Source organism: Haliaeetus albicilla, chromosome 28 (assembly GCF_947461875.1).
Source record: "Haliaeetus albicilla chromosome 28, bHalAlb1.1, whole genome shotgun sequence".
Lineage (NCBI taxonomy): Eukaryota > Metazoa > Chordata > Aves > Accipitriformes > Accipitridae > Haliaeetus > Haliaeetus albicilla.
The window spans coordinates 15,145,019-15,170,331 of record NC_091510.1 but is presented as its reverse complement, the minus strand read 5'-3'; the positions used below and the strand labels follow the sequence as shown (position 1 = coordinate 15,170,331).

General features: G+C 41.2%; 2 protein-coding genes across 9 annotated transcripts in view; one reads left to right on the top strand and one right to left on the bottom strand.

The window, feature by feature from the left end:
• MDM2 (MDM2 proto-oncogene) overlaps positions 1–8,129 on the top strand; it is a 114,308-nt gene extending 106,179 nt beyond the window's left edge. For all 4 annotated transcript variants that reach the window (XM_069773376.1, XM_069773377.1, XM_069773374.1 and 1 more), the window contains 2 exons: positions 297–374; positions 1,858–8,129. In XM_069773376.1, coding sequence (XP_069629477.1) covers positions 297–374; positions 1,858–2,427 — 648 coding nt within the window. In that variant the 3' untranslated portion in view covers positions 2,428–8,129. The remainder of the gene's footprint in view (positions 1–296; positions 375–1,857) is intronic.
• A 536-nt stretch (positions 8,130–8,665) lies between these two features.
• The window catches only part of CPM (carboxypeptidase M), a 29,429-nt gene continuing 12,781 nt past the window's right edge, over positions 8,666–25,313 (bottom strand). For 2 of the 5 annotated variants that reach the window (XM_069773378.1, XM_069773380.1), the window contains exons 3-9: positions 22,418–22,515; positions 14,368–14,540; positions 12,705–12,889; positions 12,285–12,455; positions 11,288–11,440; positions 10,093–10,241; positions 8,666–9,334 (exon numbers count right to left, since the gene is read on the bottom strand). In XM_069773378.1, coding sequence (XP_069629479.1) covers positions 9,101–9,334; positions 10,093–10,241; positions 11,288–11,440; positions 12,285–12,455; positions 12,705–12,889; positions 14,368–14,540; positions 22,418–22,515 — 1,163 coding nt within the window. In that variant the 3' untranslated portion in view covers positions 8,666–9,100. Of the gene's footprint in view, positions 9,335–10,092; positions 10,242–11,287; positions 11,441–12,284; positions 12,456–12,704; positions 12,890–13,166; positions 13,190–14,367; positions 14,541–22,417; positions 22,516–25,313 lie in introns of those variants that run through there. The other 3 variants (XM_069773379.1, XM_069773381.1, XM_069773382.1) reach the window with 2 other exon arrangements.

Below are 25,313 nucleotides of genomic sequence, written 5' to 3'. Positions count from 1 at the left end.
GGCCTCACCAGTGCTGAGCAGAGGGGAAGCGATCACCTCTGTTCTAGAAGGTGGTACCTTCTATCTGTCTAGTCTACACTTTTCTTCAAACTGTGTGTTAAAATCATGAACAGCGGTTTTTTTCCCCCCCCTGAACCAGCCATCAGATTTTTGGAGTTACTTGCTAATGTGAATTAACATATATGCGCTACCTACTACATTTGATTAAAACTGTATCAGAAAATTGTTAGATTAAAAAAATCTGATAGTTTTTTTGATTGCCAAAAACCAGTTACGTCAATACTTTATTTTTATAGGTATATCAGCTGACTATTTACCAGGATGAAGATAGTGATGCTGATTCATTTGATGAAGATCCAGAGATTTCTCTAGCTGTGAGTAAAAACTTGACTGGCAAAGCATCTTAAGTTGGGTGAACTGAGAGAGTAGATCATTGAGTATAGATGAATTCCGTTGCTACCAGTGATCTTTTAAGAATTAAATGACTCCTTCTTGTATGCTTGAAGATTCCAAGACAATATTTTTAATTATTGGACGTGATTATTAAGGAACCTTGATTTTTTAATTATTTCTTTTAAATTAGTAAGCTTCCTAATCCATTAAAAAAAACAAACAACCCACACTAACACGGTTTCACTGACTTAAGGGGAGGACGTTTTTTGGAGCCTCAGTCTGACTTTTTGCACAAAAAGGAAAAAAAAAAAGTCATGTATATTTAGAAAACTCTTCCTGTAAATCATAGTATTTAGTTTTATTGTCCACTCTGAGTGAAGGAATCTGTACCATACAGATGTGAAGGTAAAGTCCTGTAAAATTAGAAGATTCTGAGGCTTTTTCTAAATTCTGTGAGACCATTCTTGAAGTGTGGGAAGAAATTCAGGGGTTTGAGGCAAAGTATGTAGGCATACCTGAAAAAAGCACACGCTAGAACTAAAATGTAGCGTATCTTTTTATTTGCGTTTGCTTTTCAGACTTGAAGCTTGAGTAAAGCTGTTGTCCAAAACTGTCTGAAGTGTTCCAGTCCCTTGATCGTCTGTAGGACTGAGGGACTTTACTATGTGTGTAAAACACAGGGATAGCCACCACATAAAAACACAGCACTACTTATGTAGGGAAAAATATGTCTGTATGTTGTTTTTAGGAATTAAAATTGGTCTTTTAAGTTTTTGATGTCACTGATGTTATTCAGGACTCAAAAAGTGCTTTAAATCCTCTAAATAAGTTTTGGGTTTGTTTTTTTTCTTATTATTTTTATTCCCTGTATAAAAATGAAGTGTATTTTTAATGAGATAACGGCTTGTTTTCAGTTTAGCCTATGATGCAGCCGTTCCTTTTTTTTTTTTTTAATGGCCGATGTTTTCTGTTCTCCAACACTGCTGTGTCAGAGTGCCCTCACCCGGCCGTTCTGCACACCAACAGCTTAGCATCCCACAGGTGGTTAAATGTCTCTTCAGTCTTAAGTAGCTTCTACTTCAGAACTCTGTTGTACAAAGTAATGGGAATGGTGACTGTTTTATCAGAAAGAAGTTTTTCATGAGGTTCTCTGAAGACTTTTGTGGTCTGGTTTCTTCAGTTTAGCATAGGAAACAATAAATTGTTATTGTTCCACCTCTATTTTTATTTCACAAATCTACTGCAAAAATAAAGAAAATCAGAGAGTCCTTTTAAAATCAAGACTATTTTAATCTAGAACCGTAAAGTGGGGCCAAACACTGAATGGAATGTTTAAATTATAAATGAGTTGATAGCTCAAGATAACTATTATTTTGGCAGTAATAAGTTGCTTATAATCTCTGATTACTTCAGTTGTAAGCATTCCAAGTAGCTTAAGCTGTTCCAACCTTTAATTCACTAAAGGATTATTGGAAGTGTCCCGAATGTAGCGAAATGAATCCTCCACTTCCACGACATTGCCACAGATGCTGGGCCCTGCGTGAGGACTGGCTTCCAGATGAAAAGAGTGAGAAATTGGAAAAGAGCAAATTGGAAAGTTCCTTACCTCTAGAGTCTGAAGAAGGTTTTGATGTTCCTGACTGCAAGAAAGTGAAAATGACTGAAGATAAAGAACCAGCTGTGGAGGAGAGTGAGGATAAAGCAGTACAAATTTCCGAGTCCCAGGAAAGTGAAGATTATTCCCAGCCATCAACATCGAGCAGCATGTTCTGTAGCAGTCAGGAGGACTACAAGGAACCTGAGAAGAGAGAAGGGCAAGACAAAGTGGAAAGCACGGAATCCAGCCTGCCCGTTAACAGCATAGAGCCCTGTGTCATATGTCAGAGCAGACCTAAAAATGGCTGCATAGTACATGGCAAAACAGGACACCTCATGTCATGTTTTACGTGTGCAAGAAAACTTAAGAAGAGGAACAAACCCTGTCCGGTGTGCAGGCAGCCCATACAAATGATTGTACTAACTTATTTTAGTTAGATGGATGTTGACTGGAAAGCAGCAAAAGGAACTTCATAAACTGGTTAAGAGAGTAAGAAACTTATTTTTATATGCTTATGGGAAAATTAATATTTTGGTCTCTTTACATTTGGTATAAGTGCACTGGAGTTGTTAAGAGGTTAGCCTAATATTCATAAGTCAACTTGAAGATTTTAAATCCCTCTCAACAGAAATAACCAATTCCTGTAAACTACCTGCTTCCCCAAGCGTTTTATGTTCCATACAAGTTAGGGACGTTTGTGTTACTGGATTAAATAGACATTAAAAACCCAAATTCAATGATTATGAGAGAAGGGACATGTTGAGGAGTTTGCTTATGAGTTCCTCCTCATAAGAAGATAAAACATTCTCCAGACTCCAGTATCTGTTGCCAGGTGAAGACACCAGGCTCAGTCAGAATCCTCTGAATAAGTCAATAAAATAAATAAATAGAATCTTGTCTCCCTCGTTCCCAAAACTTAAATTCCTCCAAGTAACCAAATTACGGGGGAGATCTTACCAGGAAGGGAGGAAAGATGTGATAGAAAATAATTTAAGGTTTTGGAAATAGAAAAGGTTATTGTGTTTTTTTTTATTTTTGTAGTGTGCATTGTAAACTTCGGGGCTGTGTGTGTCCTGAGAAGTCACTGATCCACATTCAGTCTTACAGTTATCTCTTAAAACGCCCTGAGAAACTGGCTTTTAAAATGCTTTTTGGGTTTGGAGGTCTGTACTATCCTGGTTATTATTTTAGCAGCACCAAAAGAGACTTAACAGGCAAGATAAATGAAGGAGATGCTATGTAACGTCAGCTCAGGCAATATTAGGGGACAACTGTATTCTTTTTCTGCACTTGTTTTTGACTTCAGCAGTATAGCGTGCAGCTTGATCACTACATTTGCTTGAATAAAAATAGTAAGGGAAAAAGTCCATCTGCAGAAACAAATAAGGCTGTGTAGTTCTAGTTCACATAGACATTCTTTAAATTCAGTAGTCTTTCCAACTTGCACTATATTTTTATCCGTATCACAAGAATTCTGAAAATCTGTTGCAAGGCATTTGGCCAACTCAAAATGGGTCTCGCTGGACCTGTCCTTTACTGCTTTTAGCTCTTGTCTCCTCACTGTACTTTGTCAAAAACTTTGTGAAACTTGCCAGTTCCTTTATTAAGGAGTCTATGAACTGACGTGGTTCTGTGCTGCGTTCAGAGTAGGTAGCATGAGTATATTTTTGTAAGCTCAGGTATCTTCAGGATGTAGTTAGATTACTCAGCTGTTTTCCAGATGGAGAGTTTCTGTACCAGTGAATTGTATTTATTCCTTTGGAAAACTAGATTACAAGAGTTGTATGTTTTTAGCACCTTTTAATTTTACAGGTAGTTGCTGATCATCTGCCCAATAGCGAATGGCAGATAAGTAATCAGGGGAGTGCCAGGAATGGAGATGCATGGAGTATAAAGTGTCTGTAAACCAGGGCTGCGAACACCCAGACAACAAGGAAGTACGTAGGAACAGGACATAAAGCTGTACAGAAGAGACTCGGCAAGCCCTTGGTTGTTACTTGCCTGCAAAGAAATACCTTCATAGCTAAAGACTGAACTACCGGAATTGGTCATGTTTTGCTCGTACATTTGAGCTAATTTTTGAAAAATACAACTAAAAGATAGCAGTATCTCTGAAGTTTTACTATAATCAATTTTAACTAAACCAAATGTAAACCCCAGCTGTATATGTTTCTTCAAATTCTGACTTGCCAATTGCTTGCCCTTTGCAATTTGTAAAGTGACAGGGGGCAGCTGGATGTTCTTGAAGTTCTTTGGTCAGCAGAAACCTTTCATGGGGTTTGATAACCCTTCAGCTGGAGATAGAGAAGTCCTTTGGGCAGGTATTTAAACATTTCTGGTAAGGATGCTTCTAATAGCAGTGTGAATTGAGGTTGATAGCCATCTTCCTATTTATTCTTAATTTTTTATTTGACAAAACTAATTGCAGTGAAGCTTGCAGAGGCTCTTCCATTGCACCTGCAGGTCAGAACCAAACAGCGGTCGTGTCACGGTCTGGAGTCTGCAGCTGAGAGAGAACTGCAGACGTGTGTATTCGGGAGAAGCGTTGGTAATGTGGGGACTATACCGAAAAAGCTTCATCCACTGACATCATCTCCGATGCCTTACGCTTTTTCAGTGCAATAGCTTCTCTACGGTCACTGTGACGGCTGTGTCACAGCAGTTCTGGGGGAGCAGCTGTTGGACAAATTGTACCGTACCGCTCGTGGCATTCTCTTCCACTCTAATCTATCCCCTTGGGCGATCTCCATGTTTAAAAAAAAGTATTTCAGCTCTTGCAAAGACATGTATGATCAGAGCAAAGATCTGTGCTGTTCACACTCGCTCAGCTTTGGGATTTTTCTTCAAAAACAATTTCATCTCCCAGTAACACTTTCTGTTTTGGCAAAAGATAAAGTGAGAGCATACTGCATAATGAAGTTTCCCTTTTATGATCTAAAATCTTACTTCCCTAACATGTCTCTGTTGTGGAGAACAGCGCTGGAAATACCCTCTGCTCTATATGGTGCTGAGGAAATGGGTAATTTTGATTTCTGCATCTATGGCCAAACTACTGTCAGAGTGAATCTTTGTTTTGAATTACATTTTCTGGCTTAGTATTATTCTTCATAACTTCTCGTAAAACTGTAAGGTTTGGTTTGTTTGGTGTTTTTTTTTTTATTTTCCCACCCCAAAGGATGCCTCCCAGATAAGGCAGTGACAAGGATTGGTGTCTGTTCCAGTCCCTACAGGAGACGCTGGTGGGGAAGTGTGCACCTGGGGTTTGGGGGGGGTCTGCATGATGCCCCGGCCCAGTCTTCAGTCAGAAAGGCTGAAGGAAACCTTTGGGTCTGCCTCTGCGCCGTCACCCCGACCCGCGCTCGGTACTTGTGGGCGGGCGGTGGCCAGCCTGGCGTCTGCTGGCCCTGTCCTTCTGGCCTTGGGTAGCGGCACAAAAGTCGGCAAAATCTTAGTACCGAAGTTGACAATTGTTCTTACTTGGCGAGCTCTTTGAGATCCTTATTTAATATCGCTCACATTTTAATCTTTAATTTATTGCAGTTTGTAAATATTCTTGTGCTTACGGTTAGTGTTCTGAACTTTAATTTATTGAATTAGTCTGTTGGTACGTGTGTAGATACGTAAACATGCATACCTAGTAAATCACAGTCACGAGAAAAATATTTAAGAAATTGTAGCATTATGAAGAGAAGTGCTCAGATTATATACAGATTAAGAGAAGCATAAGATTTATGGCTTCGTTTTCTTTTTTCCTTCCCTTAAAACAACCTCTGTGTTGAACCTGAACACCATTTATTAAAACAGAGATGGAGGCTGGTGCAACTTGAGCAGAGTGAAAATGTTTTGATGGTGTTTGTTTGCCTTTGGAATGCTTTTTGTTCTCCGAGTGCAGCCAAGAAGCTGACTGATTGCTTTGTTGTGCTGGTGACATTGGAGGCGATGGTCTGGAAGATGCGGTGAGGTGACCAGAGGTTTCGAGGTTAATTTGCAGCGGGTGGTAATTGCTTTTGCCTTTGAATGTGTGACCAAGAAAGTTGAAGGGACGGCCAGATGCTGACCAAAACATGACAGTACGCAGTTCTCAGTAACTGTCTATGTCCGTTCCTTTGTGCGCTTCAGGTAGACAGTAGTTACGTATGAATGTGCAAGAACTTGCATTTAGTCTTTTTGAAGTACAGTAAAGCCACTTTTTTATTAAATACAACTTTTTCACTATGTAGCTATTCATTAGTATTGAAATTCAACTCTTGGCCCAAGGAAGTGAAGTACTTAAGGCAAAATTGCTTTGTTTCAGTGTCTGACATTCCTCAAAAAGGCTAGAAGTGTCAAATATTAAAGTACTTGAACCTTTAGTACTGAGTCTTTCCTTAAGATTTATTAGTTATGAAGCCTGCTGCTTTTATCCTTTAAAAAACTTGCACAGCTGAAGCAGACGTAGCTGGGTTGCTGATTATATTGAACATTCACGCTGCAAAAGATGATGCTTTTTTTGAGCAGCACCCCTTGAATGTTGTTTTAGTGTTGCGTTCCTAACGAGCACATGGGATGAAATCTGGGCCGGGGCAGTGGCTGCCATGTCAGTTGGCAGGTTGATTTAGAAAAGGGAAAAAAGTGCTACAAAGTTTTAATTGATGGAGAGCATTGCATTTATTTTAACAGCGTGGTACAATTTTTTATCACCGAGTTCTGTTTGCTGTGAATTTGTTTAAATGTCGTTGTCTCCGAAATGTCTGTCTGTGTGGGTGTGAAGCCACATGCCAGACTCAGGCAGATTTTTTCCCCTTAAAGACTAATATGAGGGAAAAACAATTCCTTATTCTTACAGAGGGCGTCAGCAAGAATAATTGTTTCAGAAGATTGTGTTCTTATAAAAGAGAGATGAGAAAATTACTAGAAGCATAATGACACTGAATAAATGTGTAATGTAGGACTAATAGAGGGGTGAAGAACTGTTCTTCTCCACCTTAACCTAAAGCTGCTGTTGTGTTAGGGTGTAACCAGAGTTTTTCACCTTAAAGCAGTTAATTTATTCCACATGTTAACTTGCCACATGTACTGTGGCGCAGCAGTTTTCCCAGGAAGATGGGATATTTTGTTGTGCAACACTCGGCCTTAAAAAGGGACATTTGCTGTGGGAAAGAGCGTTGAAGGTGCACAAGCGTAGGGGTTTGTACCTCTTCTGAGCTCTCTTGGTCACTCGCAGTGCCAGCAGGTGGGTGCAGGCTTCCAGTGTCTGTAGGGTCGCCCATGTACTTAATAAAGCACGTTATGTAGCACGTTTGTACTCTTAATGCACGGCCCCGGTGTTATTGTATGTCCAGTGCTTGGCTCTCCCAGCTGGGGGGTGTCTGCCTGTTCCAGGGGCATTGCCTACTACGGGCACTTCCCCAGCTCATCCATCCCTGAGTCAGTCTTAGCTTGAGTTAGTTGTTTAAAGGTTGTGCAAGCAATATAAAACAAAACAAAAACCCCCACCCTGAAACCTGGGCTTATGGTATCTTTTAACAATGGATTGCACTTAGTGAATGTGAAAAATTGTTGCTTTTAACTAATGTGTGCTTTTTTTTTTTTAATTTAGCACAGATGCACTGAAAGCTTCAAGTGAATGCCTTGCTATAGTGTGTGTATATCTATTCTACATGTAAAATTTGTTGGTGATACTCCACCTTTTGAGTAGATGTTGCTTTAACTCAACAGCCCGATTTTAAAGGACAGTTCTTGGTTTTGAGCTAAATTAATTGCCATAACATGACGATTACATAATACCTAAAATACCAAATAGCTTTTCCAAAAGCAGAGTCTCACATTGTTGTCTGACTACATGTAGCTGGATTGACCATTAAACAGACTGGATTATAGTGAATTTAAATAACTATGCAATCTTGCCACTACTAGCTGAACACACTTTCAAGAACTTGTCACGGTGCATCCCTTCCCGATACCCAGAGCACGTACTACCCCAGTCAGCAACCATTCTACTACAGCCCTCCACTTAAATTGCACAGAGTATAGATCCATTTCTGAGAAGAATTTTCATGTGTATTGTGTTTGTCTTTCAGTTTTCAGTTTTTCCTTTTCTGAGGAAACTAAATACTATGTTGCATTTAAAAGCTTTAAATAAAGATTTGTTTATATACTCCTTGGTGCTCAATGACTTGATTGTCAGAAGTTCTGCTACTTTGTTTTCTGCAGGGGTAGTTGAGCTGTCACTGAAGCTGGCCTCTGTACCAGGATCGGGTCTGTGCCTCGCTGCGGCTTCCAGCACGCATGCTAGATGCGGTCCAAACTGTCTAGGAGCAGGGCTGCATAACATACTTGCACATGCTAAAGTCACTGCTAAAACTATTCAGTTTAAAAAAAATCTGAATTGGATGCAGTTCTGTTCTGTACCAAATTCAGTAAAAAATGGACAATGGCAACGGTCTAAAGCTATCGATGACTTGTTTTCAGCAGCTCTGTCTTAGGGGACCACCGTTTTCAGAGACCCAACTCATTCTCTTTGTGCTATCAGTCAGATAATCATCAAGCTTCCAGCCACGTGGCCCTTCAGCCCATGCTTACACGTCTTTTCCATCTTCCTGCCTCTCAACGTGTCTGCGTTACTGGTCTTTACCTTATTTAAGCCCTAAGGAGTCTCGTCTGTCTGGGTAAGAAAGAGCATACATAAAAACGTCATTCCTCATTTATAGCAGTGGCTTTATTATGAGAAGTTGGGACTGAGCTAATTGCTTACAGTTGTGTGGCACATGAGCTGGTGGCTCAATGAGGAACCTGAGCTTGCATGAAAAACTGGCAATTCAATCCTGGACTTTTTAACTCAGGTGAATTCTTCAGAATGTATTTGTACCTTCTGCATCAAAATTCTATAGTTCTCTCCCTTGGCTATACAGAATTTCTTTAGAGTAAAATACTTAATGTAAAAAAATACAGTAGTATTATTAAAACATTTGATTGTTGGGCCAGTATTTTACAAAATACGATAAAGATGATTGTAAATCTGAGAATTTGGTTTATAAAAACATACATTCTTTTTGCTTATAAAATTCCTTGCCCAAAAAGCCACATTTGTGCAGGAAGGTTTTGCCCTGCCATGTCACATTAGTCCTTACTTTATTTGAAGATCACAAGCATAACAGTCATTAAAGCCAAGATATGTAGAGTTGGTTTTACTGCAGCTGATGGCCGTTCGAGCTCTTGGTAGAGGGGAATTTTGGGGCATGAAGGTGCTTCTGGTTTGATAGAGACTTCTGGGAAAGAGAAGTCCTGTTTCAAAGCACTGAAGTTACCAGTATTGTCAGGAATTTCCACTGTCTTCAGTATTGATTTGAATCCTGGTACAGTAGCCTAGGAGCAAACGTGAAACCTTTTCTTACTTGGTTTGAAACATTGTTGAGTTCAGCTGTGAAACAATCATTGTCTAGTGTGCTTATTTACACTTTCACCGTAAGGAAAAAGTGTTCTAAACGTAAGTTTGAGAACATGGACTGAGAAAAGAGTAAAGTTTTCACATCATATCAGTAAGACTAACCCCACCCAAAAACCTGAGAATATTTACTTCTAACAGGGGGGCACAGCATGCTGTACAAGAGAGGGAATCCTGCAGTTAAGCTTCAGTGTAAGCCCTTGGCTGGCAGCAGGCGGAGCCGTTCTCCCGGACCAGCTACTGCCACCCGCCCTCCGCAGAGAAGCCATGTCTGCCAGGGAAGTAACTGTCTCCGCTGGCGTCAGCCCCTCGCTGCCTGGGCTTTGGGGACCCCAGCCTCCCCCCGCCTCCCCCTTCAAGAGCTCTGTGGTTTGTCTCAAACACCTCAAGCTCCCGTCATCATGGTCCAGACACTCATCCCAGCTGGCTCCACCATCCACGTCAGATGAGTGCTTATCTCCAGCCAGTCTGGGGACTCAAGACCCTACTGCATCAAACAAATTTCCTTTCTGCTGACTCACATTCTAAGATACTATCTTCTTTTAAATCTGCTAAAGAGCCTTTACAGCTCCTGTATATGACTTGAGCAAGTTCAGCTCGTTGGTCTGTAAGGATTCAGTATCACTGTGCTCAGGAACTCGATGCAATTAGAAACAATTGAGTAAGGCGGCACACTTACGTTGATGACATACGTCCCAGGCAGGAGGAGAAGAAAGTATTCCCCTTGTTGATTTGTTCTGTAGGGGCAGACATGAGCCCTTCCTTTGGCCTCCACGATGGCATTAGGAATAGGAGTCCCATTCTTACCAGTAACTTGACCCTTGACACCTATGGAAAAGGGAGAGGAGAGAAAGGTCACAACATCTATCTGTGGTGAGCCACCTCCTCTGAGAAAGTTGGGCTGTTTTGTTCCTGGATGCACTCAAAGGCTATTTCATGCACTTCTAATAATATCACTAGTCCCTTCTATCTTAAGGGAATTAAAATAGAAAATCCTTTGTTGTTGTTAACATGAGGGTAAACCATTAAGTTAGAAAGCAGCACTGTAATCTCTGTTTCTAAGTCTCATTTGCTGAAAGCACCATACATACTTACTGCATGTGTCTTTTACTGAAGGGCTTCAATCTTCAGTACTGGTTTGGGGAAGGGGGGGTTGTCCCCCCCCCTTTTTTTTTAAATTTAAAATAAGTCAGCCTCTTATCCAGTACTTCCCAAGGGCAGAATACCAACACTGTCTGCTTATGAAATAGTTTCCCTAAATTCTCACACACCACCTTCAAGGCAGCACTCGCGTTAAGCAAAGATAAAACAGCAGTCAGACTTTCTGGGCAACAAAACGCAAGACAAGCAACAGATTTGTGCAAACTCGACTCATTGTAAAGTACCACTGCTTCACTAACCCGCAGCTCTCTTCCAACTGTGAAGTTAAAGAGCACACCTAGAAAAGCCTTACAAAAATACAAAATGCAAGCAGCAAACACCCACGAAACATTGTCTACACACACACACACATACCTGTACAGACCTCTGAAATAAATGACTGCCCCAAGGCTGCTCAGCAAAGCGGGCTGCCTGAGGGGGGTCTCTGCTAAGACGACCCCTGGGGCCCATCCCTTGCTCCTGCCCCAGCGCATTTTAAGCCCCTTGCATCACTGCAGTAGCGCCCATCGCCCCACGCCTGACACACGTGTAAGTTCTCCTCCCTTACCCATCCCTGGCCTTGTAGCACTTGCTATTCCAAAGTGATAGCTCCCAGGTTCAGGCCAGAGCTCCTCACCTGTGAGCTCTGACACTGACCTGGGCTGCTGAAGAGCTCCCACTTTGCCCACCAGCCTGGCCTCAGCTTTGGCTCCCTTCCCCATTCGCATACCCACCTAGATGTACTTGTTTTATATATTCGATCAGAGCAGCTTTGTTGTCTCTCCAAAACTTTTCCAGCTGGTTTGCTGGAGGATATTTACAGCATGACAGCTCCAATGTAATTTCAAAACATTGTCCCCAGATATAGTTGTAATCTTGCATTCCACCTTAAAAGTGACATAAAAGAAAGAGCGTTCAGCTGCAAAGAAGCACCAAGTTCAAGCTCAAAGAAAAATAGGAGAGTTACAGGTGTGATGCAAGTACCAACATTTTAAGAAAAGTAAATCAGATAAATGATTCCTCAGTGCCACATTTGTATTTACTGCCTCCTCTGGAAAACCAACTTAATTACTCTAGTTACATGTAGAGTGTTGTTTTCTAAAGCACAATGGCGTTTCAGGAATGACGACTATTATGGCTGAGGAAGGGTGGGTCTTTGACTTAAACTCATTCAAGCGCTCCCAAGCAAATAGGGGCAGGTAGATTCACAGGCTGGCATAGAGTTTGCCACTGCCAAAGCCATCCTGAGAGCCTGTTAAGGCTTTGAATTTAGACTGTGAAAGCAACACGCAGTGCCATAGTACGCAGGACCCGTGTTCTATTTGGCTACACATAAACAGTAATGAAAACATTTATTTCAGTGATCAAACATTAAAAAAAAGGATGATGTATGAACAGAAGATTGGTCTTCTTTCTGAAAGGACAAGACCTTGGTGCCACACCAGTGTGTGCGCATGTATGTTATCTATACAGCCACCCAGGCCTTAAGAAAGGGCACAGAAGCAGCCAGACAGCAGAGACTGCCTCATTCACGTCTATAACTCCTGACTGGGAGGGTCTGCAAACACCCAGGTCCTGCTCAGAGAATCCGCGTGAACACGTTGGCTTACTCCCCTCATCAACCCTCTACTCTGGGCAAAATCACAGCTCTTTTACCATCAAAGATGGCAGGCGAAAGTGAGAACATCATATCTGAAGCAGCTGAAAAAAATATATTGCTGACATTCTTACCTTCCAGCTGGTACCAAGAATACCCATTGGTAATGCCTTCCGGAAAGGTTTGTCTGTTGTCACACCCAGTCCCTTTGTACATGCTGGCATGGTTGAAAGAGTAAGTTTTTGCCAGATGAATAAAGACATCATCATCTAGAGACCTGCTATAGCCTTTCAAAGAGCCGGTAACTGCAGAATGAAGATAGCCATCATGTAACTCTCATTATTGGTAAAACATACAGTGCTGGCTTACATACAGGATAAATATTTCCCAAATAGCCGTATCAGGCAGTGAATTTTGATGGGGTTTTGATGGGCTGCCCATCCCAGCTCAAAAGCTGGAAAAACGTTGCAGAAATCCTTATAAATTTTGCTTTGGTACAGCTAACATTCCTAAACCATATCAGCTGTGGAGAAGAGAGTTTGTTACTGGCTTACCTGAGTTACCATTATCAAAGGTGTAACTGGCAACCAGGGCACCCCCGTGCAAGTTTGCCGAAAGAACAAACGTCTCATTTTTTATCCAGTCCATTACTGCTTGAGTCTCTGGCTGAATGCTAGCATTGTTATTTTCAAAGGCATCAGGGAAATTTCTGTTCAGATCTTCTCCGTTCTTATTGTACCTTAGAAAGAGAGAAGACATTCCCATTACTGCTTGGCCTATGGACACTTCCACATCGCCAGCCTCCCAGTACTTAAAATCTGTTGCATGCTAGTGTCTTTGGAAACAGGCAAGGTGACCATTGCAAATCTTCTCAAGCATTAAGAAGATGGACTTTAGTTTGCTTTCTGGCAGCACTGGAATTTTCACAGGACACAATAAAACAATTCTATGGTATTTGAGGTGGAAACAGTGAATAATATTTAACATGCATATAGCATGCACACACCTACACATACATGAATTAGAAGAAGCTAAAGCCAGATAAGGAGGAGGATGTACTTCTGTATGGTTTTTCCCACTTGTATAGAAGACCAAGGTAACTACTGGATGGCAGGGTCCTTTGTCCTGCTGTCACTCTGGACATAGAGCAAAACATTTGACTCAAACACAGGATGTATTCTCTTCTCCCTGTACCTGAATGTCCAGCCTGTGCATATGCTTTCTTTTTCACTCAGACAGGTCAGTACAAGAGTAGAGAAGGTATTTAGCATCAGCTGTATTAATTTTTAAACTCTGTAGCTAGTTAAACTCTGTCTATTTGACAGTGAGGGGATAAAAAATACCACCCTCCATAAAATTCCTATCTATTTGCTGAGGAATAAATTTCTTTCCTAATAAAAAGGACAGCCTACACTGATCATCTAGAGAACTAAACTACCTTGTCACTTGCTTCCGACATTGCCATGGCCAGTGATCCAAGAGAACTTCTGGCTCATGAGTTTGATTTTTGTGCATATTCCAACTCTGTTCCTTTGGCATTTCTTCCCATTCTCTCACTCTCTCCTCTTCTTCCCTTTTCTAGCCTGTTAAACCTTTCCTCCCTTTTTTGGTCTCTGCAATAGTTACATTAAAGAATGCAAAAGTAGCACAGGATGCAACACTAGGTTACTTTTTCTTCTGTGTAAGTTTTCTTCCTAGCTCTGCTATTAGCACAGCACTTACTACAGCTAGCTCTGCTTGTGTAACTCCTCCCTCTTAGTAGATCTGTGTTCAACATGATCTTCAAACACATTTCTAGAAGTCCATTCAGCCAGCTTAGACACACCTTATTCTCATTAGGAAGGGTTACAGGGTTCTGCAATTGAACTAGATCCCTATGGGTGGAGTTTTCCTTCTTTTTCTGTAGCACCCTAAAGGTCTAAATAGATAATTGAGCTTCTATTCGCAGTCTGGGTCTCCTGCCTAAAAGGTTAGGTCATTACACCATTCTGACCAATTTTCTCTAGCCGCACCACATATAAACACCAGTCTGACTCAGTCTTCCAAAAACTCTATGCCGTAACAGTGTGTCTTCAGATCAGCACAGGCCAAAATTAGCCCTCACGCATCCTCTAGGCTGTCCTCGCCACCAAGTATGACTCAGTCTCTTGGCTATCTCCGATTATTACTCCCCACCCATTTCTTCTACCTACTCCCACCCTCCTAAGCCGCCCTTACCTTCCTGGCGTGTAGTAACAATCAGGCACTTTTGTAGCTTCAAATCCATCAGGATTCATTGTTGGCATGATGTGAATCCGGGTATTATTGAGTAACCGGGTAATAACTGGGTCATGTCTATAGCTGGTCACCAGGAAGTCTATCAAATGGAGCAGCATTTCTCTCCCAACAGTCTGTATAAAGAAACACAGATTTTAAGTCTGCTATGGAAGAAGAAGAGAAAAAAAGACCCACCACCTTACAGGTTTTTTCTTACTGGATTATACAGACATACAAGAGCATCCTGGTCAACACTGTTTTGTCTTATGCTCTCCCCTAAATATATCTGAAGTAATTTAATACACGAAAGGAGTCACTGGAGGGTTTTCACAAGGGTTTTAAACCCATATCAACCAGAGCTTTTTCTGTAATGGGAAACTGACTGTGTCAGCTACACTGTTTAAATCCTGCACGGATAAGGCGTAGCCTTATCAAAAACTAAAACTGCATAGACTGCCTGTTAAAGAGCATGTGGGCTTGGAAACGCACCACTGCACTATCTCAGCTGCACTGCAGAGTCAGCTCTGTGCTGATGCCCAGGGGACCCCAGGCCCTGCACATAAGCGTCAGTGCTGTGCATCACCACTTGGCAGTGAAGTTCAGAAGAAAGGAAGGCAACACCTTCCATGTTTTCCAGGTGCTACAGAGCAGGATTTTTTCTTGTTGATCACCTTCTATGGGAAGTCAACTTTAATACAGGATCAAGAGAGGCCCCATAGGCACTTCTGTTATATTCTCTGTTACATTGCTTTATTTTAATGCCATGAACACAGGCATTAGGGAAACCAAACAGGTATATATAAATCCTTAGCAGAAGAGATGGAAGGATATTTGGATGCAGACTTTGGATCAAGGAAAGGCAGTAGCAGAGAAAAAGCTAAATACATATTTTTGTTCATGTAAGTTTGTATAGGTCGTGAAGGCTGGCAGGACATCTCCCTTTAGTCTGCTCTATCAGATTTCAGGCAAAACAATGGCAAGATTCAGCTCCAGTGAGTTAAGAACAATCCTATTCTACCCCAGAAACCACTAGTACAGCATTCACTGAACCATACTTTCCAGGAGCATTTCCTATAGCACTGTGACCCATGCCTCAAGGGCACTGTAGGGTTCCTAAGCCCTGGCTGGGATGGGAACAAATCAAGACTTGCAACTAGATGTGCTCCAGAGACAATTTATCTCTAAGAACAAAGCCTGGTAAATCACTGCAGGCTCTAATTCAGAGCTACAGCATCTCAGTATCTTTTTGAATGAGTCTTGCACCACTGAAGTGGAAATCTTTCAAAAAATTTTTTTTTTTTCTAAAGCGAGGAACATGGAGCAGCATTACTAGAAGAACCTGGTGATGCAGATAAACATGTCCTTGCTTTCAGACTGGTACAGGCTAAGGTAAAAGCTAGGTGAAGTCAGGTAGGGGAAAAGGACTATTTCTCCACAGCTATTTGCTGCACTAATATCTTGTCGAATTTTCACATTAGTACATTTTAAGTGATAAGTCCTGCTCTAGGTGTTAAGGTAAACAGGAACACAGACACTGTCCAGCAGGAGCTCTGCCTGCAGGAGCCGCGTTGGTACATGATGGGGCAAGGAGGTCTGGGTGTAACTGCTCTTCAGGTTGGGAGCAAACCATGTCTTGCCAGTTAGCTGGCAATTGCTGTTTATTGCAGGGGAAACAAACAAACAATGTAGTGCCAAAAATGATCACACCATTTTAAGTGTCAAAATTGAAGGCAGCCATGCAGTTTGTACAGGGAAAAAGAAGGATCTTTTCCCACCCTGCCCTCCAGGAGATTTGTTCCTAAGTTTTCTAACCCTTGCCTGTCAGCTCCTGCTGATCTCCTGCAAGCCACCATCCAGTAATTTGTTAGGGGAAGCTATGTTACACAAATGCATATACTGTGTCAATAACTAAGTTGTTCTTTTTCTAGACAATGCAGCAAATGGGCTTGGACAAGGGGTAAAAGGTACCCAATTTCCTCCATTGCCAGTAGCTTTCAAAACAGCACCTGAGCACATGAAAGCAGACTGCTCTGCAGGTTTGATAAATTTACTCTGTGAAATTTAAGAAGGGATGCAACAGAACCTGTCTTGTACAGGCAGCTCAGTTCCAGCTCTGGGTGATAGACATCTTGGGAAGCACACAGAGCAGGGGGGAAAGAAAGGAGGGGAGTGAAGTCAGCCAAGACATGGCCCTGGGCATGAGAGATAAAGCTAGCAGACTCAGAAGCAGCAAGAACAGCCCTACCACAGAGGCAGCTAAACTACAGACAAGACTGGACTGCTCTCTGGAGAAACTGGGAAAGTGCCTCCAATCCTACTGTACTTCTCTGCAGTACCTGACAAAAAGATATCCAGGAAAGAAAGGGTAGAGAAGCAGAACAGGAAGGGGAAAAAAAGATAAAGAAAAGCAACAAGAGAAGGTGGTGGAAAAGGGCAACATTTATAAAGAACGGAAGATGACCAGTTTTTCATGGATGACATTCTTTGCACTTAGAAGTTAAACCCAGACTTACTTACATATACAGTATTTTAAAAACTAACCCTATTTTATAGGATTCCTTGTATAGCTATTGTTGTACCTGAGTATGTAGTAGATTAAACAATTCAGCTAATTTCTATCACAGAGAGTTGGCACTTTGATCATTCCCTTGTGGGAGAAGAGTGTATTTATTACAATGCTGTTTCAGTGGGGCAACTGAGGGGTGGTTTTGTTTTGGTCCAGAGTACCCTGAATTTCTTGAGAAAGCACATCTGGAGATGTTTGAGGGGAGGGAAAGTTTTCGTTTCTGGGAAAGTATAGCTCAAGTTTTGATCAAGCCCTTGGAAGGCATCTGCCACCTAGCCAGGTAGAGCCATTAGAAGCTTCAAAAAAAGGGTCTAGACACAGTGGAGGTAGGTTGCTGACAGTAAAGTCGAGGACAGACACCTTAACCTGCCTCTAGTCTAATATGAAGATGTAGAGAGCAGGGGACAGCGTATATGTACTCTGGGACTTTGAGGAGACATGATGAATACTTGGTTTTAATTGCAGTATCCCAAGGGCAATGCCCAGGTGCATTGTTTTGCTGTAGCTCAGATGAGGAGTGACACAAAAGCAAAGGAAAACCCTTTCTCCCACCTCCAGGGATACAGTTAGACATTCAGTTTCTCTGTGCACTTTCAGCTGTCTGTTTCCTTGTGTGCCCCAAAGGGAGAGAGTCAGCGTGAAAGGCTTTCGGGGATCCTCAGGGGAAGTCCTGAATGAAGCAGCATGCGTCAGGGCATGGATTGACACTGTAGAAAAGGGTGTTACTGCTGTTTCTGTACACATACCCCTTAAACTTGCTGACTATTGCTTCTGGCATGGCTGGGTCAGCACCCTGCTCAGCTACTGAAGGGCTTACTCAGGAAGCCCTAGCAGCAGCCAGTTAAAAGATTAAGGTTATCTCCAATTGCACCTGCGCTGTAACACTTCACTGCAGCACCCCTGTTTTTAAAACATTTTTGTTACCACATGAGAGACCTAATACCAGGGGACTATGGGTGGATAGACTCTGCCCATTTTTACGATTAAAATTCTTTCCTTAAATGTGGCCTGGTTTTTAAGTTGAACTATGTTGAAAGAAAGATCCAAACCATCAGGTAGGACCTGTTTCAGAGCAACATGGTCTTGCCCATGTCCTTGCTCCAACCCTGACTGCTCTACAGACCTAGCACTAGCACAACCCCGCCTAAGGAAGTGGAGTTACAGCACAGAAACCAATAGTCCATCCTGGTTTACCACTTAAATGCCACACTTACAAGATGTTCTTTTTTAACACTTGTACAGCACTAATTATTATGCACAGCTGCAACACACCCCACTATTTGTCCTTCTTTACTAAAGTGTTAAAGCGACTGTTTGTGCAAATAGAGTTTGGCACATACCCATTTATTTCTATAGCAGCAATTGCTATGGAAATAAAAGAACTTCCCTGTCATACATGTGGTATTGCAGTTCCTTGGATTATCACTTAAGGAAATGGCAACACAAAGCCTGCTTTTGAACTAGTAACTGGCATAAGATGGTACCACCTGGACAAATTCCATAGCCTTCAGGCTTCTCCGCACAGGCTTCACCTGGCTGAGAAATGGATCACTTTTTTATTTTCCCACTCAGAAGAGTGGGAGTAAAGATAAGGAAAAAGGTAACTGGGGCAAGGCAGCAGCCCTACCTGTGTTGAAAGATCTCTCAGCAGCATCCAGCTTTTTTTAAATTGTTGTTAGCAAATAGATTTGGTTGCTTTGAATTTTGAAATCTCTGGTGCTTCCGACCTTCTTTATACCACATCAGCTGATACTGAAGCCAGGTGGAAAATAGTTCACTACACAAGAAATATTTCTTTTTTTTCTACTCTCTTTTCTAGAGCATGTATTTGTTTCCCTGCCACACCACTGCCATACTATACTGCACAGCGCAAAGGACGTAAGATATGTGCTGAAAATTCCTTATAGCAGATTGTGTAGTATGTGGACACAACTCTTTTTGCCCAACCTGGTGGAAAAAAAAGCGCCTTTTTTGATATTGGCATTTTGATAGTGTAATTGCCACTGCCATTCATTTTTTGGAAATGAGAGTGAGAAATTCTACACAAGACTCATTAGTTCATTGTTTTTTGGTTGGGGTTTTTTTTTTCGTTGGTTGGTTTTTTTAAGCCCCAATTATGTTGATCACAAAACCTACCCCAGTCCTCAGTCACCCAAGCCCTAGTAAGTCACCATATCTCAGGAAACCATTCTGTGGATATGACTATGTGTACGATGACATGGAAAATAGTCTAGCTGCTTTAACTTAAACCACAAGGTAAGCAAGCAAGATCAACACATCTCTCATGTAGGCTAGCTCAGGTCTATCAGTACAGGCTTTGCTTCTCATAACGAAAAAGAGTTTATCTTGTGATGGCCCAGTTACACTATATCTGCAGAAAGTTAAGGAAGCCATATACTTAATATATTAAAGGGAACAAGCAGAAATGCACAAGTAGTTTACACTTTGTTCAGATATGCTTTTCCTTAAAGGGCTTCCCTTCTGTGATATACACAGTTTAGGAAAAGCCTTCTAATTAGATCCTGTGGTTCAGTTGTGTAGATTGGACTCAAGTCACTGGTACAGCTGGTCAAAAGGTGATAGTTCTGCTCCATTTATGACTTAGGAGTGTTTGGGGGTTTGATTGCAGTCAATGTTAAGTGAAATAAGTTCTTCCCCAGAGAGGAACGTGTGAGTGTACACACTGAAGAAGAGAGGATCTTTCAAGTAATAGTACAAGTCTGGGACAAGAGAGACTGCTGCTCAGTTCAGAATGAGAGCTGCCCGAGAACAACAGGCAACCTCTCCCTCATCTTCCTCAGTACAGACTTTATTAACATTGCACAGGCTTACGCATTTTGTGCAGTCTATTAGTGCTGTTTTGATTAAAGTCTCACATAGCTGCAAGTGACTGAACTACCTCTAATTATCATTTTTAATCTGGCTTAGGTTAAACAAAAAGTACTGCTAAAAATGGTGTCCAACTTCATACAGGCACACAAAGAATGGGAGAAGTGTTTTGTTGCACCTCTGGGGATCTGAGACAAAAGTTCACGCTATTTGGCGGTGGTGATCACAAAATAAAATCGTTTAAACCTTGGCTGGTCATGTCTTACAGTATTAAGAAAAATTACCCTACTTAAAAAAAATTAGTCTTTCCAGTTCTGAAAAAAATACTCTTCCTAGTATTGCGTACTCACGTTAGTTTATTAGAACTTCCCTGCTGGGCAGCTCTCCAAATAACCTAGGTTTTCTTCCAGCAGCATGTGCAAATAGCCTGCACACATGCAATTCAGGCTCCCCCCCAACTTCTAGGTTTCAGGAGCAGCCAGACAGCTGAGTCAAAAAAGAAAAATGTCATTTGTGTGATCATGACAGGTTAGAAGGGCAGCATCACCAAACACTTGAGAACAGAAGTTTTCTCACTCTGTACCATTTATGAAAAGCATCACTGAAGCACAAAAGACCCAACTAGATCAATGAAGCCATAATCCTGCAATTTTAAGTTATGACAGACTGTGGAACACAAGTTGAAGCTTGTCATACAGTCATTACAAAACTTATCTGCTTAATATATTATAGGGCTGGTTGAATCTTTCCCCAGTGACTAGTCCAGCAGAATCTTATATTATGGGAAAAAAATATTCAAGTTCTTCAATGCTTTTCTATACGAGGAATTCATTTCCTGCCATCTGAAATACATTTATGGTCAGATAGGAAAAACAAACACCAACTGTGTTACATCCATACACAAAAAAACATACAGCAAAGATCATCATGAGGGCCTAAAAAGGAGGAATCCTCTATTTCCAGAATCTTCCCTAGGTGCATGCTTGGTCTAGTGAACAAGTTAAAATGCAGCATGGCACTTAATACTATATGGTACCTAGGCAGCTCAAGGATCAACCCTGCTCAAACTCAAACACAGTGCCAGATCCCTTAAAAAAAAATTCTTGCCTCATTTCCTCACAAAGTCAACATAAGAATTTAGATCCTAGGCAGTGATCCAGGTTGCCTGATCTCCAGCAATTCCTGACCCTGTGGATATGCAAATGGTGCATGTCTCCACAGTCAAAGTTCCTTGTGCATATCCTGCTAAGCAGTGATAATGGCAGAAGTGCTTCATTGTGGAGGTTTCAATAGGAGAACTGGCCTTCTGCAGTCCAGCAATATCAGATTTGAGAGCCAGGCCATTCTGGATGAGATCATATCCTGCTCTCCATCTCTTTCCCAGCAAAGTGGGGTCATCTGTAGCCATAGGTTTCAATTCCCTTCAGCAGTCTGCAGGGACTGTCATATGGAACCTCAGTTCCTAGGCACCCTAGACTACCCTGCTGACACACACTAGGTTTTAGGAGTTGCAAACCCCATCTTGGGCATCCAGTAACACGCATACCCATTTGAAACCATGAATCAGCTTCCTCCCACAGAGTTAAATTCCAAAGCAGTCAGACTCCCAGCAGCACTTTGAGCACAGCTACTGTCAAACAAGGTGAAACTAGTCTAACTTGGGGAAAATTCTTGGCACATAATGTCACAAGTGTCTGTAGGCGTGCAAGTGCTCATGCATGGTATTAGTAATAGCAATAGCTTGTGACATGTTACACTTTACACAGGATACACTTCCTACTACATCTATTTTTCTTAGTTTGAGGAATTCAGTCTAGCAGATACAGATAGATATATAAAAAAGATTTTGCCATTTCTGTTGAATTATTTACCCTTCACATTAAAGGCTGCACGGAAATATATTGTGTAGTTTAAACTTATCCTGAACATGACTAATATAAGCAGGTAAAGCTAAAGAATAAGGGAACTAGAAAGCAAGAAAAGATTAGAGAAGAGCGAAGCTTTAAGTCTTTCTGTTCCAGATTCATGTACTACACCAGGAAGGCTCATAATCACCATTTTCTCCTTTATCATTACTAAGTGGGCATTCTTTCCAGAGCAAGTTAATCCTGTAATTGCTTTTTGTTTTGTACTCACTGTGTTATCTCAGGTAAATCTAGGTATTCCAAGCTTAAGGTTTCCAAGATAAACTTTCTTCCTAAAATAATTTGGTGCCGCACAGCAATTATTATTCAATCTTATGATGTATTTGAAGAGTTCTATCAGTCATACTTCATGCCTAGGCAATAATAATGTACAAGCAAACTATTGCATCTGACTCATTGCCAGGAAAGTTAAAGCCTCTGGGTTTATTCACATGGAGAAGACAAACCTCTCCACTTGAGAGGTCTTACGTGTAGGATTGTAGGATTCTTTACTGTGATGTAAGGTCTCCTAAAGCCCTTCCACCAGAACAAGGGAACTTTATTCTTGAAATTCCTCAAGAAATACACACATATTAGGTCTTCTTTGAGGTATGACATACCTCAATAGTAAGTAGCACACACCTAAGAAGTTCACTCTAAACCTCTGGTAAGTGTATTTGGTATAAATGACATTACAAAAGTTGAAACGTACCTCATCCCCATGCATATTCGCAACATACTTGAACTCTGGAATGCCAATCTTATGATGGGTTGGAAACCTTCCCAGAACAAGAACCCACAGGTCTCTACCTTTAAGAGGGGAAGGGGAAAAAACATTTCTTTAAACAACTATAATATCATACAAACCTTAGGAAAAAAAATTTTAAAAAGAGTTGGTCATTAAGACCACCATACAAATTCTCATATTTCATTGCTGCCCAGTCAGTCCTATATATAGCATATTAAGTAGGCTGTGAGTTTTTTACTCTATGAGTACTTGTTATATTAGTTACAGGAAAATAGTTTGGGTGGGTTTTTTGTAATAAACATTTTTCAAATCAAGTTTAGCAAGCAAGATCTTGTCAAGCAAAGTCACCAAGCAACTAAAGAGTATTTAAAATACAAGACATTCTTCCCCAAAATATTAAATCATAAGGGTTTTCTTAAGTACACACAGAAGTTTTCATTAACACAAAGAAAGAGCATCTTTTTTGTATTAAAGACAACACAGAAAAACTAAACACATTCATGAGTTACTGCTCAGAAAACAGGAGATACCAAGCAGAGCTGTATCAGAGACATATTAAATAATAAAAATTAGCATGGAAAGAATTAATAGATACAGAATGAGTATTAGTTAGGACCAGTAAAGCTGCACAGGAAGCTGAACTTTAACAAAAAACAAACAAACATTTTGGAAGTCCTCACTGGGGGTAGGAGCATTTTTAATTATTATTTTTAGCGATATTGTGGCATTTCAGATCTCATCTTGAAAACTATGCTTCCCATTAGTCTGCTCAAGGAGGTGGAAAGCTCTAGTTTCAGCAGATGGCAGCAATGAAACTGGACCAGTTCCTTGATAATAGCGGTCACAGCCTATAGATTGCTAATGCCCAGACCTTGCATATATGCTACCTGTCCCCAGTTCACACAGGGCTTGCTGGGACCCATGAGCTGTCTCAGAGGAGTCCAGCTGTCATTGTTACTTACAGGAAAGAATGTAGGTGCTGCTATATGCAGTACCATAAAAAGTGTTATTTCCTAAATCTTTGTGGATCATCAAATCTGCAGTAAATAAACTCTGGAGCATAACAATTTCTCAGAGGTGTAAGCCATGACCCTCATGGTATAGCAGCCGTGAGCCAGTCACATAGCTAGAAAGGAAAACAAAAATGCTGTGGCAACTGCAGTACCTTCAGGAATGGGGAAAAAAACTGAAGAGGGCAGAAAGAACACGACAAGATGGACTGAAAACAACTGCAAGACAGGTAAAACTGAAGACAGTGGCTGCCAAACTAAATTCTCACTTAACAGGTTGAATCGGAGTCTCAGGCTTAGAATCAAGAAGCAACAAGACAGCACTGAGAGCAGACAGATTCAACAAGGAATAGTCTCAGGATCCCTTAGTTTTACACAGTCACTCTAGAAGACATTGGTGTTCAGCCCTTATATCCATATGCTATGCACAAAGCTGTGAGATGCTGCTACTGACACTTTCATTAAAGGACAATGTGAGCGAGCAATCCATACTTTTGAAAATAAGTTCACGGTAAGTGCTTTGGTGAGGAAGCTAGTTATTTGACTTCGTTGTATGCAGAGCAAATGTTTCATTAAAAAAAAAGAAAGTAGTTTGACTTCTATAAACCTAGACAAGTTACAGAGCAGAGAAACCTGAGATGCTAGCTTTAAAGCACATCCTTCTTCAAAAAGGAATGAAGAACAACCATCAATCCTCACCACCCTAGCCCTTCTCCCCTCCAAAACCTCCAGAGGTCCCTTCCAACCTCAATCATCCTGCAATTCTGTGAAAATAGATGACAAGTCTTGCTGCAGAAGTATGCTTGGAACTGAAAAAAATCCTAGTCATGAAAAAAACATGCTACTTTTATTCAATGTCAATTTCTATCTCTGCAATGTGTCATCTTCTCCATGATTGCATCAAGAGGCAACCTGCCATGAAGTACCAAGGAAGTCCTTCCAGAGTGACTCCTGTAACTGTTTGTCCTTATGCCCTCTAAGCCATTATGCCCAGCTCTCCTTCCCTCTACTGGAAGGAAGTTTCAGACATCCCTCCTTGGTTCCCAACTTGTCAGCTGCCATATGGACTGCTGCACCAAGAGGAACACACCTGCTTACAATTGCGATTGCAGCCTTTCTGTCACAGCCCAAACTTAAGATGACTACTGGCAAACCTACAATGCACAGCTTCCCTAGCTAGGGATTCATCAGACGAAGCTATAGTGTCAAAGAGCGCATCCAACATCTAAGTGGTGAAATTATAAGATTAAGGTAGCAAAGGACCTATACTGGAGACCTGATGGTGCCCCAGCTCTCTCCTTGATGGATGTGGATACAGCTAAATTGTAAAACACGTGGTTTCCTACAGAGGAGTCATATGCCTTCTATAAGGTTATAAATTCATTCAGCCCTGGGACTGCTCATTATCAGCATGAGTACCAAGCACACAGACAGGGCTTCAAAATATCTCAGAGCCAATGGGTTCAGTGAGTTACATGTAAAAAGCCCTTTCACAGCAAGTGAAATAAGTGCCAATTAAAAGCATTAGCTTCCTCAAATCCTTGATGATTTCCTACACAAGCACAAAACAGTGACCTAGAAGGTGAGATGGTTTAATGTCCTGGTCTTGCACTAAGCTAACCAATATATTTACTACATTTATATTACCTTTCTGTACATAATTATTATCTATTATATAAAATAACCAACCAATCACAGCAGCCAAACAATACTGTAGTCCCTAGAACATGAAGCATCTTATCTCACCAATGACTAGACATTAAGATTAGACCCTGGTTTTCTTTGAAAGGAAGCAGGTCACAAGGACTATTTCAAAGCCAACTGCTAGCAATGACAACATCCACATCCAT